The 19202-nt window shown below is 45.2% G+C and overlaps 1 protein-coding gene across 3 annotated transcripts in view; it reads left to right on the forward strand.

The window, feature by feature from the left end:
- Window positions 1-15651, forward strand: part of LOC104334254 (deubiquitinase DESI2) — a 95813-nt gene extending 80162 nt beyond the window's left edge. For all 3 annotated transcript variants that reach the window (XM_075425097.1, XM_009939849.2, XM_075425096.1), the window contains one exon: window positions 12510-15651. In XM_075425097.1, the coding sequence (XP_075281212.1) occupies window positions 12510-12752 (243 nt within the window). In that variant the 3' untranslated portion in view covers window positions 12753-15651. The remainder of the gene's footprint in view (window positions 1-12509) is intronic.
- Window positions 15652-19202: the final 3551 nt, after the last annotated feature.

Genomic DNA, 19202 nt, shown 5'->3' on the forward strand with positions numbered 1-19202 from the left:
TGATTTTTCAGAACAGGGAGATGTGAGATACCAAAGGACAGAAGTTAGAAATTGCTATAAAGCAGACATAAAGGAAGAGGAATACGTTTGTGCTTTCAGGAAAAAGCCAAACTAAGTAATTCCTAGACTGTAAGTTCCCCTGCAAGGACTAGGAGGTTTGAGGTCCTGACCATGCCACTGCTTTGCAGAAGCACTTGTCACTGCAGCAGTGGGCCTCAAGGATGAATGCCATGAGGTGCCAAGACAGACATGCAGTTACACAATTTGTCACCAAGACTGTTCTTTGGGCATAGATAAGGGTAGTTGCGTGCAGATACAAGGAATTGTGAAATTGCTATCAGAGGGCTCTTCTCAGTGCAAGAGCATGGCTGAAGATTGTCCTGCAAGTCTACAACACAATTCAGACTCGTGGAAGGCAGATGCTAGGCAAGGCAAAAGCATACTTGGCCCAGCTTGTACCCCAAAACGTGTGTAATGGTGAAAGGTTGACTGCCAGGGTTCAAACATGGGCATATAAGAATATAAGACCTGCTGATGTGTAGGTGTATGGTGAGTGTACAGTGCCTGAGGACGACTTCTTTAGAGAAGATACCAGTAACTGGAGGATCAGAGGGAGGATGAAGGTTCTCTGCTTCCAGGTTCTTCTCCAGTCTGGCGGTATTCCTGGGTATTGAATGTAAGGATCACACCACGTCACTGCAGCTTAAAGACTCTGAAAAAGCTTTTGCTACTTAGCCCATTCACAAACAGAAGATGACTCATTTGAGTTCCCACCAGCAATTTTCCATGCTTCTGAAGTTTCCTGTCTAAGATAAGCTGTGGAGCTGTGTTCTTACCAGAGTGATTACAGTTGCTACAGCATGTCTCAGAAAAGGGCAAACCACCATGGGAAGGGAGAAAAACACCTCTGAATCAGCACCAGAACTGGAAGGTAAGTGGAATGACTCAAGGAAACCAGTCCTTCTGCCTTCATCCGTGTGATTACTGCCAAGCAACTGGAATGATCCCTATTTAAGGTAACTCTTCAGCACCTTGCTATAGGACACATGACACATAAGTGTGGCTTCTGAGCACCAGGGAAGATAGCCCCTTTTATTCTCCGATAGCTTTAATAGTGGTGGAATAGCAATAAAGTCAATGGATCTTATGGGCCCTCTTGATAAGATATGAAGTTGATGGTCATCATAATTAGGAAATCATGGAATCATAGAATGGTTTGGGGTGGAAGGGACCTTATAGATCACCTTGTTCTAACCCCCCTGAAATGAATTGAGAGGCATTGATTTGATTCACCTTAAAAATTGTTGATGTTGGAACTTTACCTGAGGACAGCGGTGATGGAAGGTTTTATTATTTTATCATGTCTTTTCTCCCTCTTTCTGAAAACGGAATGATTTCTTTCTGATTTGTATGCATAATTTGTCTGAAGTATCAGAAAAGGCCAAAACTTTCTGTATTTTGTAGCAGTTTCCCAGCTTGGAGTTATTTATCTGTCTTGCAGCTGCTCTAAAACTACCCTCCCTTTTTTCTTTTTTTTTCTTTTGTTTTTTTTAAGGAGAAGGCAGACAGGAGAAAGCTGAGTCTGTGTTAGTAGGACCCATTTGTGTGTTTTAAAGTATCATCGGAGAATTTGCAGTAGCCCCCTGGACAAGCTTGTCTCAGAAACATCTGAGTGATTTTCAGTGACTTCCCTAGAGTCACTGAAAGCAGAATGTGGCTGCATGACTGAGGGACGATGAAGCACAGTTAAACCTCCTTATTTGCTTCCTAAATTATTACAACTTTCTCTTACACCCCAAGAAAGTTATTAAAAAAGGCTAGAACCAACTCTGAAGTTAGTGCGCACGGTTCACATCAATCCACATGTGATCATTCTTCAGAAGGCTCTTTAAGGTCATTTGGATTTGAGGGATTAAAAACCCTTGAGAAAAACAGATTGGTATCTCATTATCCAGCTTCCTTTAAATATTAAAGGATCTGTTTCCTTATTGCTTAGCATTTCTTCATCCAAAGGATTGGATCCAGGGGACAGTGCTTGGAGATGCCATCTGAGTAAATGGCTAAAATATGAACTAATTATTAAAGCTGAACTAGGATTTTCAGAATAAACCAAGTCATTAAAAGCAGAACCTTTTGGAGGCATCTGTCAGTTTAATAAAACTTCTGCTAGGACCTTCTGTGAGTTCAAACAAAACTTCTAGCTGGTGAGACATACTCCTCTGCAAGTAACTGAGAGCTTCCTGGATAGAGAGAAACTTGCTGAGGTGTGGGAGAGCAAGTTGGACAAACGATTTATTTACCTTTTCTCCTATATTTCAGCAAAAATTCTCCTGAATATCAGCCACAAAATGTTCTGGAGCAGGGAGTCCCTCAGCCTCTCCTGTGGGAACTGTCCTACTTTAATTATTTACATAAAAAGAGAGATAACATATTTCAGCAGGAGAAGAGAGAGGCCTAAATCAGAATTTGTCTGCTTGTGGTTTTAGAGGCTCATTTTGAAATTGTAGAACTTGCGGAAGTTTCCAGAGAGAGACAAAGTATTTTGGGGAACTGGGGGTCTTGTTCTTGGGCTGAAGGGGCCTTCGAAAATAGACTTGGAGGTTAATGAAGTGAGCTTGGCCCATTTGTTGTTGACACAAGAGGGGAAGAGAGTCTCCTAAGCATCTCAGGTGGCTTAGGTCAGCCTTGGAAAATTATTTAGCATCCTAGATGAGGCTGGCTCCTACAAGGCAGGGATTATGGACCCTGTCACAATCAAATGCTTTGCAGCCAGAGTCTTGGAGCTGTAGCACTGCAATGCTCAACCTGAGAGGTAAATAGCTCCCCATGTCCCGAAGTCAGTAGGATTCTCTCAAATCAGCCTAAAAGGATGTTCTCCAATAGGAAATAACTTGAAGATTAACAGATGGAGTTTGCACAGTGAATCCTGCAACCTGATGATTACAGAGGACTGAAATAGGCATCTGGCATACCCACTGTTGATGCTGACACCACAGTGATGTTATTAAACCTGCATGCCAGGTTGGATGGAAATGCTTGGTGAAGCCACACTATCTGAATTTCCTTGGGAAGCAGGTGATGATCACAGAATCATAGAATGTTAGGGGTTGGAAGGGACCTCTGTGGGTCATCTAGTCCAACACCCCTGCCGAAGCAGGGTCACCTACAGCAGGCTGCACAGGACCTTGTCCAGGCGGGTCTTGAATATCTCCAGAGAAGGAGAATCCACAACCTCTCTGGGCAACCTGATCTTACTTTAGTGGTAGAGGGTGTGGAGCTGTGCTGAAGTGACAGGAGATAGTAGCCAGTGCATATTCTTTTCTCTCTGGCTATTCGCCTGTCCTTTTTTCAGCCAAGGCAAAGCTGACAGCATATAACAAACTTACATTGTAATCCTGTTTTCCTTAGAGGACCCTGACTTTCAGTAAATTCTCTGAAAAAGGCAGGTTTGCTGAATCAAGGCCCAAACAAGGGCAGTTTTTTAATTATCAGTGAATAATTCAACCCTAAAGCATTTCAGGTCCACCTCAGGCACACGTGAGTTCTTATCATAATGTTATTAAAAACTAGTAAGCTCTCCTTAGCCTGAAAGCTATCAGAGAGAAAGGATTAAGCACCAGAGAAGGGAGCTTCAGGTGACATTTGAGTCGCAGTCAAAAGCAGCAAAAGCTTTTATAAACCAATCTTCAGCACATCCTAAGTAGACAAGAAATACTTGTGTTTTCCTTAGTCAACAATTGCTTTTTCAGTTGCCTCTGTTGTAGAGGAGGAGACAGGTGTTTTGTTGCATAAAAGCCTACGTGGGATTCTGTTAATGGCAAGGGACACAATGCTCCCAACAGACAGAAAGAAGAGAAGCAAATGAACAAACAGAAAAACCACCACAGGGCATGGAAGAACATTAGGAAAGTTTTATTTCCTGGCGCCTGAGCCAGTCCTCACTGAAGCTGATAGAAAGACTTCCTTCGTTGCAACAACCTTGGAATGTTGTTAGCTCTACGGGGAGCAGGCTGTATTTGTTTTCTGTTTTTTAACTGCCACGTTAAACGTTTAACATTTAGACACGGCTTATTAATAAAGACATCCTGCACCCATAAATTATCCTCATGGTTTCAGGTGGATGTCATTTTTTCTCTTGTTTCTGCCTGTAAGTATGCACAATGTTGACTGCATGCAGTTAATAAACTGCCATATTGCATTCCAGATGTGGCCTCTCTGCTGTGGCAAAATGAGATTTCTAGGTGTAGTTTGTGTATTAGTTAAAATTTATCAATTATGTGGGAAGTCCTTGGAATACAGGCTGCTATAAAAATATAAATGTCTTTTTCCATCATTAACCTTTCTAGTCTTGCTGTCCTGAATGAGTCTTATAGCCAAACAAAAACGATTAGTGGTATAAGTCTTAAATTGAGCTTTCAGCTCTCTCAGTCCATCTTATTTTCACAGAATCACAGAATCACAGAATAGTAGGGGTTGGAAGGGACCTCTGTGGGTCATCTAGTCCAACCCTCCTGCCGAAGCAGGGTCACCTACAGCAGGCTACACAGGACCTTGTCCAGGCGGGTCTTGAATATCTCCAGAGAAGGAGACTCCACAACCTCCCTGGGCAGCCTGTTCCAGTGCTCCGTCACCCTCAGAGGGAAGAAGTTCTTCCTCATGTTCAGACGGAACTTCCTGTGCCTCAGTTTGTGCCCATTGCCCCTTGTCCTGTCACTGGGCACCACTGAAAAGAGCTTGGCCCCATCCTCCTGACACCCACCCTTCAGATATTTGTAGGCATTTATTAGGTCCCCTCGCAGCCTTCTCTTCTTCAGGCTGAACAAGCCCAGTTCCCTCAACCTCTCCTCGTAGGGGAGGTGCTCCAGTCCCCTCACCATCCTCGTAGCCCTCCGCTGGACTCTCTCCAGTAGCTCCTCATCCTTCTTGAAGTGGGGAGCCCAGAACTGGACAGAGTACTCCAGATGAGGCCTCACCAGGGCAGTGTAGAGGGGAAGGAGAACCTCCCTCGTCCTGCTGGCCACACTCTTCTTGATGCACCCCAGGATCCCATTGGCTTTCTTGGCAGCCAGGGCACACTGCTGGCTCATGGTTAACCTGTCGTCCACCAGGACACCCAGGTCCCTCTCCGCAGAGCTGCTCTCCAGCAGGTCCACCCCAAGCCTGTACTGGTGCATGAGGTTGTTCCTCCCCAGGTGCAGGACCCTGCACTTGCCCTTGTTGAACCTCATCAGGTTCCTCTCTGCCCAGCTTTCCAGCCTATCCAGGTCACGCTGAATGGCAGCACAGCCTTCTGGTGTATCTACCACACCTCCCAGTTTGGTGTCGTCAGCAAACTTGCTGAGGGTACATTCTAATTCTTCATCCAGGTCGTTGATGAAGAAACCTATGATTTTACCTATCTATCTACATGTGCAGGGGAATAGTACGAGGTGGCAAGTAATTTGAAATAGAAATCACACCCCCCACACCCCCCACTCTTGGCAAGCTTTTAGCACGTAATTTCATTTTTTAAAAAATGTTCTCATTTTGCCACATGTGCCTCTGCAGTTACTTAGGTTTTCCCTTTAAAGTAATCCATATAGCCAAAAAGATGAAATGTGAAGACATTTTAAGAGTGAATTTGAAAGAAAAAACCCATTGCATCTGTCTTCCCAAACCAAAAGCCCCATGCCCTTATGTGTTATAAATAAGCATAATACCTTGGTACCTTGGAGCTAACTTAGTTTGTACTATCTGGGGAATTCATTTGTAGTCGCACCATTGTGGACCTTTTGAGCCTTTGTGTGCAAATGCCTGTGAACAGATGCCTCCTTTCCACGAATGTAGATGGTAAGGAAAATCCCCGTCCTTTTCACCAGCTGCGTGTTGATAAATGAAAAGTGTCAGAATTGTAAATGAACTGTCTAAGTGTGTTGATAGGCTTTCGAAACTGGAACCATTTGCTCAGGAGTCCTGCCAACACTGCCAGACAGAAGGTCTCTCCTTGTTCCTATGAGTTCCTGTAGTCTCTCTTCTCATTGTGTCTCCATCCGCAGTAACCTGCTGCTCACTGGTGTTAGGAAACAAGGCTTGAGACTGAAACACGGGATTTTCTTGGTTAGCTGTTCAGGCAAAATTAGATGCTTTTGATGTCCGTCCCTGTATGTGTATGCGTTAGCCTGGTCACGTTCAGCACGTCCATAACACTTAAAAGGACAACCCTATCGGGCAACAGCTGTTCTCAGCCACTGGTCTCAAAACAACATCTGCTAGGAGAAGGCAGTTCCTCTTCATGCTGTCATGATAATATGAATGAATTGCAGTTGTTCATTCATTTGGTGGGAGAGTCATTATTTTAAATGTCACTAACAAGCCCAGACTTAATTATACTTAGTATTCCCAAAATGGTCATCTGTTATCACAGAATCACAGAATGTTAGGGGTTGGAAGGGACCTCTGTGGGTCATCTAGTCCAACCCCCCTGCCGAAGCAGGGTCACCTGGAGCAGGCTGCACAGGAGGTTGTCCAGGCGGGAGGCTGTTATGAGGCCACTTGCTGCCTACCTTATAATGCTGCAGCTGCTGGCTGTATGTATAAGTGCTGGTTACAAGGAACTTCATGCTCAAAGAGGGTATTGCCATGCTCCAGTGTTGCTACATAACTAATCAGTGATGCCACTCAGAATTCAACTCTGAATGTGGTTCATCCAGATGTCACATTTGCAGCCACCATGCCTCTCCACTGGTGGCCTGGCCAATGAAGCTGAAACAGTGCTGTGAGTGCTGAGGTGCTATAAGCCAGCTGTCTCGTTTGACCCAGAGCTATCTGCTCCATTGTCTCTGCTCTTGGCATCTCTGTGCACATAGACTCCTGCATAGAGGCAGCTCTGTCCTTCCGCCACAGGACCACAGAGGTGGTCATTCCCACTAGCACCACAAGGGGAGCAAGAATGTGTGTATCTGTCCCTCCTTTCAATGCTTTCCTTTTTCCTCACTCGTGGCTAGTCTGAAGGAGACAGTGCAGATGCTGCTTCTGCTTTACATGGGAGAAACGCTTGCTGTCCCAGAGAGGACCCATAGGAGTGGCAGTCCTGCTGTGCAACAAACAGGGATTGCATAGGAGAATGGGGGCATTTTAGACAGTTGCTTAAATTCATTAGAAAGGTTTTTTCCTTCCTGCCTTTGACTTGGGATGCTACCTCCTAGAGTGCAGTCTCATTACTGAGCTCATTAATCCTCATCTACAGTTTCTCAGCTATCCCCTTTCCCCTGCAAGACACAGGCCATTCCTGGCTTTGCTCAATGTGTGCTGCATGCAGCTTCACGGCCCGGAGCCACCTTATTGATTCTGTTGATCCCCACAGGCTCGTTATATTCCCTAGAGTAGATTTTGCACAGTAACTGTAAAATAAATCTGCTTCAAGCAATTGATCCTGGCATACCAACTCCACCATGGTGAGACTGTGCTTTCAGGTGTGTTGTGAAGCCTGTATGTCACTTCTCTTTCAGGAATGTTATTTTCAGCATATACACCATGTGCATCAGCCGATCAGGAGTGTAGAGCTAGAGGTATGTTCCTCACTGATGTACTCAGACTCCTTTATCTCTGCCAGCGCTGGGCAGTTACACTACCAGTTTAGTTTTTTCGAGGTGGTAAAAAAGATGTCCCTGTGCATTGGGTTAACGGTTTATTCCAGAAGTCTCCAAATACTAATATCATCATGTTGCTATGCTTCTCTTTCTATGTATATTTTCCAGCTGCCCTAGCAAAGCCAGCAAGCTTTGCCTGGGCAGATGTGGTGGTTTGTGTCTAATGGCCTCATTCTGAAGTTCTGATAAGCATCACCTACACTATATTGTCTAGGCCTTGTAGGAGCCAACTCATGCAAACACGGGAAGGACTCCCGTTGGACTCTAAAGGCTTTGCTCTTAAAGTGCTCTGGGGTGTTCAGCTCCTCAGGCACCAATAAAAGCCCTTTGCATTCTCTAAGACGCACCAAGGGGAATACTTCTCAGATGGGTACGTGCCCCGTGTGGACACCACCTCATTTTTAGCAAGGCTGCTAAGTGGTAGTTCAGCAGATGTTCAGTGCTGAACTCTCTGAGACTCAGTTTGAAGACAAGAATTGAAGTAATTAGCATGTATTGTTTGTGGAATGTAATGTTGCCTCTGCTTATCTTGATTTTCATGGATTGGAGCACTACCTGGTGCCTTTGGGAAGGCTCACTTCAAAAAAATTCCTAAGTGCCTCAAGTTTTACATCTGTGCATGGCTGAATTGCCCCGATTGCATCATCCAGCACAGTGTTGTACCCATTGCATTCAAGAGGTTTCTCTTAGGATCTACAACTAATCAGCCTTTCACCTCAGTCTAACAGGCTGAGTGCCTTTCAAAATATCTCAGACAATGTCTAGCATATGCCCATGGACCCAAAGCACTCACAAAATAGCAGCACATTGATAGCATTGTCCTCTAGAAGGCAGAAGGCTCAGCTGCTTCTGCTGTGGCCTTCCCTTTAAACCCATGTTTCCCGGCTGCTCCCCTGTCCACGGTAAAACTTTACAGGGAAGGTTTAGGCCTTGCTGAGCAACGAAACCTAGATCTTGGGGCACTTTTAGGGGAGGGAAGCATGATGGAGTGGAGTCCTTATCCCAGGGCAGTTTCCACATTTTAACCAGTGACCATTTAGTGCAAAACAACATAGCTTCAGATGCTCAGAGGATCTTTTTGTATCCCAAATTAGTTGTTTCTTGATGAGTTGAAATCCTGGTGTGGATTTGACAGCTGCCCAGAAATAGCACCCAAACTGTCATGTCTCATTTCTCCCTCACGTTTGGCTTCAGCCATGGATGTCTGAACTGCTGTTTCCACTTGACTCTGCAGATGCCAGCTGGGTCATTCACAGGTCTTAGGCAGAGTCCCCAGAAGAAGCTGCAGCTGTGGGAGACTTGGCTCTCTATCACGAGGTGCCTCTCAGTGGAAGCTGCAAGTATATGCAGCCCCCACCAAAGTTTCTGCCTGCAATGGGGACAGGTCTCTTGGTGGGTAATCACAAGCTGTGCTCGCTAACCAAAATGCTGGATTTCAGTCTGTGGCAGGGACCGGCTGCCTCTGAGAGTACCTCACACCTTCAGGGACCAGACAGTGATGGAAAGATGAGGAAGAGCTATGCTCAGCAATGACAGCTGACACTGCTCACAGGAGGTTTGCAAAGATTAGGGAAGTCCTGCATGGGGCTGAGGTGTTCCAGGCTTTGCTGCTAGTAGTCCAGCCTCTCACGTACTCCGCAGGGTTTCCCATCCCAAACAATTTTGTGCCTCAGAGAAGCTGTAACTAAACCCTGAGCTACCTCTCTGACTTTCATCTCACATGGGCTTAGCCCTCCTGTAACTCTGTTAATTTCTTTAAAGTTCCTTCTCCAGTCACTTGAAGAGGCTCAGCTGCTTTCTTGTGAAATGTCAAGCTCAGGTTCCAATACAGGTATGTTAAGTTTCCTAAAGGGATGGTAGCAGGACAACTTGATATGATGGTCAGGACCAGCAATTTCTGACCCACAATAGTTTATCGGCTGAGTCTGACGGGACAAGTACAGAACCCATCACAGAGAAGTTTACCCCCTTCAAAAAAGAAAACCCCACTTGTCTGGCAAACAAGAAAAGAATCCCTAAAATCCTAAACTCTAAAAGCTTCTTAAAAAGAGTTCTGCTTGTGGAAACAATGGATGGTAACAGGCTTCTGTGAGTTTATTGTTCCAGCGTGTGGTTTTCAGTTGAGAATTGCCCTGAAGAGCTGCAGTAGGTAGATGTTTCTTTGTCTGCATATGCAGCTGGAAAACACACGCTTCATCTTGCTTATGTTGTTCTATTTAAACTCAGTTGGCCTAGTCCCCATTGCAGTCAGGTTTATTCGATGTTTCTCCATTAGCTAAGTACTGCTGGATGCTCCAGCACAATATGCTTTATGGCAAGGAGTGGAAAAAACACACTGGAGCATGCTGTAGTGTAAGTGGCATTCCCTGAGATTGCCATTTTGCTCTTGTTGAGCATTACGTTTTGCTGTGGAATAGTAATGAGGCTTCACTGACAAGAGACGACGACAAGCATGACTGAGGAAAGGGAAACCACTTTGACTTCATCACTATCCTTAAGCTCCACAAACTGCCCTTTGCTGATAAACGGCCTGATGCCTACACATGTCTGTTCTTTTTCTGGCTCTTCCTTGCCTCAGTGATTCATTCTGGGTGAAGAGGATCCCTTAAACAAAAGGCAAACATCTCAGCATTGCTTCCACATCAGGAAGTGATATTTCAGTTTCTAGGGGATCTGATTAGATCCATTCCAGGCAGTCTTACCTTGTGCTGTTCTGTTGTTTCTGCTAATTTTCCAAAGAATCAGATCCTGGTTTTGTTTTCCTATTAATATCTGGGGAGAATTCTTTATTAAGACTTATGACTGCTTGAAAACTAAACTCACATGCATACATAGATCACAAGAAGCCTAAACTGAGTCACTTTCTACACTGCCTGAGTTCCTGGAGAGGAAGAGAGGGAAATGCTACAAAATCTAGAGGCAATTGTGCTGCATTTTTTGGCTTCAACTCCGGTTCAATGTCCGAGTACAACATATTGAATACAATTTTAAAAATTCAGCAGTATTCTTGTGACAATGATCAGATATGCCTGATGAGAAAATCAAATGGATCACCAAATTTTCTAAGAATGAGTCCTAAATGCAGATGGAGAGGTCATCTGCTTATCGGCTCAGGCAATAACTCTAGAAATGGAAACCAGGGATTTGGATGGATATAAAGAATTGCTAATAAAATAATTGTCCCCAGATTAAAAATTTCAAAAGTACCAATTCATATAGCTGTATCTGAGGTTAAGTAGAACATCACACTGGTAAGAACTGAAATAAAAGTCCTTGGGGTGTATTAAGTAAAGAACAGTCTATGCTTACAAGAAATTTTAGTGACTAAATGGGTGTGCTCATTCTCTGATACCTAATGATAATGTCTTCAGTTTCACACATTGATTTTTAAACAATGCATGGCAAGATAAAATGAGTTCTGTAGTCAAATTAGCAGGTTTGCCGCCTTCTCCACACCTCATTGGAAACTTGCTGTTGGAGCAAGTTAATTCCCTTATCCTCAAGGTGACTGTTGGAGTGGGGCTTAGATTGTTCTGCCCAGGCCATACACTTGAATAACCAGCTGGTTGTCAACCCTAACAATTATAATGTGGCACAGCCCATCTTCTAGCAACTGTTCCAGTTGTGCTCCCTGAAAATCTCTTGAAGCCTCTAAGCGCTGCATTTCCATTGTCAATAACAGACATCTCACCAGATAATCTCCTTAGTGGATTACAGACAAACACCCTCTTAGTTTTTGCAGTAATTAGCATTAAATTAAGTGTAGTTTTAGATGGGAAGAGGGTGGGAGGAAAAGCAAAGGAATTTAGTATTGGCTGAAGGTGTGGTATGGACAACCCTGGAGCCACTAATCCGCTAAAACTGTGGGACAAGGTCTCCAGGGTGCAGTTTCCTCCCTGCCTGTCTTGTTCCATGGGAGACAACACCGGCAGGGAAGGGAAATTCAGGTATTAGGACTACTGCAACTGCTACAGACTTCAGGCTCTAATATACTGGTGTGGGTGCACACAAGCATCATACTTACTAAAGACAGGCTCTCGAGGCACCCTGGCTGATCAGTTGCACAAGACTCTTGTGTCTGGTCGGGGAAATGGTAAAATGTAAAGGGAAATTTTCCTTACATGGCTGAAGCCAGATACAGCTACCCAAATCTGGCACGTGGTCAAATGCTACAGAAGAAAGGGTCTGCCATATGCAGCAAGCTGTTTCATTGTGCTGAATATTAGATGACCTTGGAAAACAGTCTCTGTGCTAGCAGAGCATAACCCAAATCAGTGCCAGAAGCATCTATGATGACAGATAGGCTTAGTGAGAAGCTAGCATTTTTCTGTTTGTTGCTTTCTTTCCCACATTTAGGAAATACCATATGAGGAGAAATTAATGGGTGATGTGCTGGGATAGGAAAAGGACCCCCAGACACTGTAACCTGACTGACCCGATGTGTGAGTCCAAGGAAGAAAAGTGAGCAGCAAGAACAGCTTCTCAGGCATCTCCATCCACCTAGTCAGGGTCAGCCTTTTAAAAAAATTTTTGAGCTACTTGGAAAATGAGTGTGTCGTTGCCTGGTTGAGAAGCACCAGCAGGCCTATCCTTTGATCCGTGGATTGCCTGGAAAACAGTGGCCAAAGCCATTGAGGGCCACAGACTGTTTTCCCCGGTCTCTGCTATGATGACAACAAGGCCTATGGCTGGCAGGGCTCTCTGTGCGCGTTGAGCAGTCGTGCAGTCTCATTTATAGCTGTTTCTGACTGCAGAAGATGCTCCCTACATTTCAAACATCTTTCTTCTGAACATTAGGGAATTCACCCTGCTGAGGTGGTGGTGCCGCCACACACGTGTCTTGATGCTATTAACCACGCTGCTTTTTGGTTTGCTTCACAGATCCTATGTGGGAAAGAGATCCCCCGCTGGGTGAACCGCCTGGCCTACTTCAGCTCGTGCATCCCCTTCCTCCAGAGCTGCCTCCCTAAGGAGTGGCTGACCCCAGCAGCCCTGCAGAGCCACATCAGCCTCGGCCTCCACAAGGAGGAGCAGGGGGACACAACGGATGATGAGTCCCCCTCCACCTCTGCAGCCCCCTCAGCCTCAGGCACATCTCGAACCTGTAGACATACCCGGGTCTAAACTCTGCCCAGGACACCCTCGAATAACAGCCCCCTTCTCTCGTTTGTTCTCACACCTTTTCACACACCTTGATTTCTATCTTCTCTTCTTCAACGGACAACACAGGGGAGAGAAGACCCTTTCAGCTGAGGGGGTGAAGCTTCAGTCCCTTTTCCGAGGGCTGCTGCTACAGTTGCTCGGCAAGATGACTGTGAACCCCAACGCTGAACTGAGGAATGTGGCGACTAAACTGGATTCTCCTCCCAGGTCCCCCATGCTCCTTCATCCACAGAGAACTGCTGGCTCTCTCGGGCATGAAAGCATGCGTACGGGCAGGGGGGCACCATACTGTGATTTTCCTTCTCTGGAACTGTTTTATCTTTTTATCTCTTCCCCCACCCATGTGAGCCCAGCAGCCTCCTCTCTATTTTGGCTGGGTTTGCCGTTCCCCTATGACAAATCTCGTGCCCACACCCAGTGAAGGAAGCAGAGCCAGAACTCAACCTTCTCATCTCTTAGACCAGCAACAAGTTCCACTTAGCCCCATCCCTTTTGTAATTATCAGGTTTCTAACTCGTGTGAAGGACAAATGAAAGGTGCTGCCGTTCTACAACCACCAGTTTTCAGTACTCAAATTTCAGAGCTTGAATGACTGTCCTGCTCTTGAAAATAATAACAAAGAACCTAGAAAAGGAATGTGTTACCATGGCTTTTCTTTGGGGTCAAAAAGAGGATGGGGCTAGTGCTTAGAGGCAGCTACTGAGTAGATGCAGAGATGACTGTTGACCATATTGGTGCTTTTTGGCACAGACCCCTCCCAGTTCCCCTACTTCTAGGCAGTGTTCCTGGTTTCCCTTTTTTCCCCAGATTCCCTGGGGAATCTCTCTCCTAGCTGACATTTTCTGGCTGTCTTTGGCGGAATGGCCCTCCTGAGCATGAGGAGGAGAGAGAATCTGTTGGGAAGATCAGGATTTCCTTCAGCTTTTCCTCCTGCACTCACAGACCTAAAACATGGCTCCTAAGCTACCCTTCCTCAGCCTATTTTTGAGCCAAGCCAAGAAGGTAAAAAATAAGTGGTGAACCCAAAGAATGTCAACATGTTTCCTTCTCCTCCCTTTTTGGAGGTGGAGGGGGAAACCTAGGGCCACATCAGGAAAGCATGGATGACCCTTCCCACACATGGGCCACCATGGTGCCTTCCTTTGTGTGCACTATTTCAGTGGCATTAAAAATGGGCACAGATGGCTCACTGGCCTCTCCAGGCTGGCTCTTGACAAGAATCTGGTCCTTGGATGTATTTATGCTCATTCTGACAGCTAACAAGAAAGCAGAGGAGGAGAAAAGGACAGGTACACCAACTCTTCCACTCAATTACCTCACTAGGATTTCCAGGCAGAACATGTAAGAGAGAATTAAAGGGGAAATCCAGGCCCCCTCTCTCCCTTGCAACTCATCTTGGCTACACAAACGAGGATGAAAATGGATGAGGCACAGTGTTGAAAGGAGTTTGCCATTTTATAAATGCTGTTCTCAACAGCTACTACCAAGGCATGACTTCCACCCTCCACCCAGGAAGAACTGTAAGCCCTTAAGATGGGTGGTTGTTTCCTTTCATTGGTTGCAATAGCATGCTAAGTCCAACCAGCTGTTTCTTTAGCTCAGGTATACAGAAGTGTGGGCTTTCAGGGCTGAAGGTCTTGGCTATTATGTACATCATGCCTGCACAGACAGCGCTTAATGGTTTGTTACATGTGCACACTGTTAGTGAGGCAGGAGGCTTTGGAGAGGTGTGTTGGATGGAAATATAACTCGCAGGATGGCCTCACTCCACTGCCTCCTGAAGCGATGCATGTTTGGGCAACAAAACCTTTACAACACGCCTCTCGTTTTCATCCTCTGAGCAGATTGCTGCAAGTTCTGTGCTGAATGAAAGTCATGTTCCTTATTAGCCTTGGCTACTCACAGCCAATACTGCATTTTGAGCAATTCTGCAGCTCCTGGTATCCAATCCAGCACCGATCTTGATTACCCTGGCTTGCCCAGGGATGTTTAATAAGATTTCCATCCTGTTCTCCATCCTGCTGCCCAGAAACAATGTTACACAATGTACTGTTGCACTCTCTATTCCCCTGCAGTCATGGTCATTGCAGCCTAAACCAGCAGTGCAAGCTCCATTTGTCTGGAGTTCCCAGGGTGCCTGCCAATAGCCAGCAGCACGTTATGTGCAGTGAATTTTAAAATCTGTTTTCAGGTCCTTCTCTGGAGGAAACTGAGAAGAGGCTTTCCCAGAGCTTTTGTCTAGGCCAGGGAAACTGCAGTCAGAAACACCTAGCTCCTGATGTGACAAAAGCCAGCCAGCCACCACCCTCGTGCTTCCGCTCTGCACCTGAGCTCCAGATGAAGCACCAAGTATACATCTAGGAGAGAACCAGGGCTCCAGAGGGCACGTTTCACATGGAAAACCCTCTCACAGTATTTTGCCAAGTAAAATGCTTAACTGGCTGTATAGTAACCTGGACAAGAAAGCTACATTCAGCCTCCTTGGGGACATGAATATGTGCTATAAGTACTGGGAACAACACTTGGGGTGAGCTGTCAGTGTCATAAAAAAAAATGGATGTTTGTTTATCTACTTTTATATTTGTCCATCTGTTTATGGCAGTAGGGGTCACATCAAGGAGGCTTGAAACCTCTGTTGTAAATCACACCCAGAATATATTCCAAACTTCAAAAGCATTTCTCCCCACCCCTCTCTGTTCAAGGTGACCAACCAACAAGGACAACAACAAAGGGACACTGTGGAAATAAATATATATTGATGATAGCTTTATCTCTGTAATTGAACAGCATTTTAGATTATTAAACATGAAGACATTTAGAAAGTCTAATTTACTGTTCATCTCGGGCATAGCATGTTTGGTTTAGGTGCTTTTCTTATTCAAATACTAAATTATTGCTATTGTCATATATTCCTTGTATTTAGTTTTACATTTGCTTTCTCTTGCTGTTTTAGATCATAGCACCATGGGATAATTTTAGCTACCAACTTTTATCCACAAAAACAAAAGAGCAGCTTATGAGCACCCACTAGCACAACCTCTTAACCTTTCATTTTATTGCCAGGACTTTTTGTTCCCTTTTAAAAGGTGGAATGAGAGGGCACCGACTCTGCACATGGGCATCAGCAGCTGTGGGTTATTTCTCTAACAAAGAGCTAACAGTCCTCAGGTGAGACAGACAGACTGAATATGAGGTTCACCTGATGCTGGAATATTAGTTACAAGACAAACTGTTTTTAGAGAAAGGTAGAGTGAGAGGAAAGAGGTAAGTAGCAACCTCTCTTCTCAGTATTTTTGTAACTGTAAACTGTTAATTAACCTCTTAATTTCAGGAGAATATTTCAGGAGAATGTGCTTCGTATTTTTTTTTTTTGTCAGTTGTGAGTCTGAGTATGTGGTTTGAGGTTTATATCCCTAAAATGTTTACAAAGTTTAACAGGGAACAGTTGTGCTTTCAGAGGCCCTAGGTGAATTGGTCCACCACCACTGAGCCTGTGCTCTGTGATGAGTTCATCCCAGTCTCAGCACAGTGCAGGGACGAACACAGTACTGTTACCTTGCTCTCATGGCTCCCAGCTAAGAGTTTGTATTTTTGGAATTCAGATCCATGTTGGCTTTGTGTTACTGAGGTACTCAAGAAGCAGTCATCTCCTGTTATGTTATTTTTTTATTCTTCAGTTCTGTTTATTTGTCTCTAGGCTGGAGAGGCTCCCAGAACAGGTTAGTGGCCGCTGAATTGCAGTAATGTTTGCTTATCTCGTTATTATACGTGCTTGACTTTCTTCTCATTTTAGTTTGTACATATATGGTGGCTTATTGACATGCTCAGAAAACTTAAGTACCTCCACCAGTTCCTTGATACGATTAATGGAGAAGACCAAAGGAAGTAATCATCAGTGTTTCATTTTCCAAAATGTTTTAAAATTACTCTTTCATTTGAGGCAGCAGGTGCCCTCTTTCACTTTGTCCCTGCTGTGCTCGCCATCAGGCAACAACATGGGTTGTGGAAAGTCACTGTGTAGTGACTCAGGAAGTATTTAAAAGAGGAACTTTCATTCTGCTAGCTCCACTCTACCATTGCCACAAGCTGCCAGAACATGGCAGAGCCTCTGGCTGCAGTAACAGGTGAGAACATCACAGCCTGTGCCTGGGATATCTCCAACACGTCAGCACTCTGCTGTTGTGCATGTGGCTGTAGCTGAGAGGTGTTTGAGTGGATGGCAGGGCATGTTTAATTACTACTAGCAACAAATTACTAATGGCTCTAAATCTCAGAGTAAGACTGTTCATCAGCGCTGTTGTAGCCACCCATGTTATGAAAAGGCTATAAAAGTTTCTGGGGGCCCCATGCGGTTGGGATAAGGGATACCAAGTCAGGAAAACAGACAGTATGATCACGGCAATCTTCTTTCCTTAGAAAACCAGGCTACTGAATGAAAGACATGGCTAGTGGCTCGGCCTTCACAACTGCTTTTATTAGTGAGCGTTGACGGAAAGTTCAAAATTACAGAAAGCAGCCCTTGGTAAAGATTTGTGTTCACCTACAAACACCAGTGGGGACTGCATGTGTGGCTTAACAGTGTTGAGCTGGCTTGTCTCTTGTTACAAGTAAAGATTCGTCTGGCTAAGTTCTGGTTATCCACTGGGTGAATACTAACGCAGCCTCCAGCTCTCACTGGAGATGGCAGAAACTGCGTATGTTTCTCTCATGCAGTGCCCTCCATGCTTACCAACCCTGAACACCAATGTTTCCGGCTGTTCTAGCCCTGCTCTCTCTCCGATCCTGCCAAGGTATCCCAGCGGTAAGCTGCAGAAACTCTTAGTTTCTCCATGCAACTTGCTTTCCTGAAATGTCCCCTAGTTCTGCAGGCTGGGCTTTCTGATGTGTGTGGGGAGGTGAAATCCCTAGGCCTGTTGAGATTCAGCGAAGAAGTCGTCATATGATCAGGATTTTGCAAGGTGGTAGATTTTTGTCTTTGAGGTCCACTTTACCCAAGCCAAGAACTTTTACCAATTATTCCACAGAAGCACAAAAGAAAGTTTGGAATACAGAAAAATGTCACGAATCTCAGCCAAGTCCACTCACTTGAAAGTCTTTTTGCATGTTCAACACAAAACAGATAGGTATGCTTAGTGAGGCTAGTAACCCTACGTATGTGAGCTACATCTCTGTCACTGGAAGTCCTTAAAAAGTAGGTTTATGCAGTTCTAAATCTTCTCTAGGCTCCAGACTGCAGTACCTAGAGCTCCTCAAGCAAGAAAAGGCAATCCTTGCCTTGCTGACAGGTGGAATACCACTCTCTTCACTGCTGGGAACACTGTGGCAGTTATCGATGCTTGCATGGATTTTTCTTCATTATGCACAGCACGAGCTTTCATTTCTTCCCAAATTATTTGCTGCAAGCTTTTCCTCTGCCTGCTGGAATGGACTTGTCTGGGGAAACATGTTTGTTCTTTTGCCTTTGAGGTTCTTGAAGGAAGTTTCTCCGGAGGGGCTACCTCTGGCAAACCACCCGGCCACATGGTAGCGCTGAGCTCCTCATCAGCCTCAGGATTGTCTTGAGAGTTGTCTTCTCTGTAGTCTTTTGGTGTTTCCTCATTCCTGTGACTTCAGAGGTGACCTTATGGAAGGTGAACTCCTCTTGTCCATATGCATGCAAAAGGAATTTTTTTTAGTAGGATAATTCAGAGTCAGGCCTGGGTTACTGCAGTTTTGTGGACGGTGCTTTCATCTCGCCATCGGGGACTACACTGTAGTGACTAACTGAGTTTTTCAGTCCTGGCATACAGACAGACTGAACTGCCACTCGTGGCTGTAATTACCTTAGCGGTAACAGGACAGTAACGGCACAGTCTGCTCCTACAATGTTTTGTGGTTTAGTTAATGAGCATTCACAGACACCAAAAGTAATCAACACTGCAAAGTAACAGCACAAGGTGTAGCAGCCCCAATCCAAAAATGAGAATGCCGCTGTGCCAGGGGCTGTGCAACCACCTAACAAAAAAAGCACTTTTGCACAGAAAAGTTTCCAGGAGGAATAACCATAGAATCCTTATAAATGCCTATAAATATCTGAAGGGTGGGTGCCAAGAGGATGGGGCCAAACTCTTTTCAGTGGTGCCCAGTGACAGGACAAGGGGCAATGGGCACAAACTGAAGCACAGGAAGTTCCGTCTGAACATGAGGAAGAACTTCTTCCCTCTGAGGGTGACGGAGCACTGGAACAGGCTGCCCAGAGGGGTTGGGGAGCCTCCTTCTCTGGAGATATTCAAGACCCCTCTGGACAAGGTCCTGTGCAGCCTGCTGTAGGCAACCCTGCTTCGGCAGGAGGGTTGGACTAGATGACCCACAGAGGTCCCTTCCAACCCCGACCATTCTGTGAATCATCGAATGCTCTGGGCTGGAAGGGAC

This window comes from Opisthocomus hoazin, chromosome 7, assembly GCF_030867145.1.
Source record: "Opisthocomus hoazin isolate bOpiHoa1 chromosome 7, bOpiHoa1.hap1, whole genome shotgun sequence".
NCBI lineage: Eukaryota > Metazoa > Chordata > Aves > Opisthocomiformes > Opisthocomidae > Opisthocomus > Opisthocomus hoazin.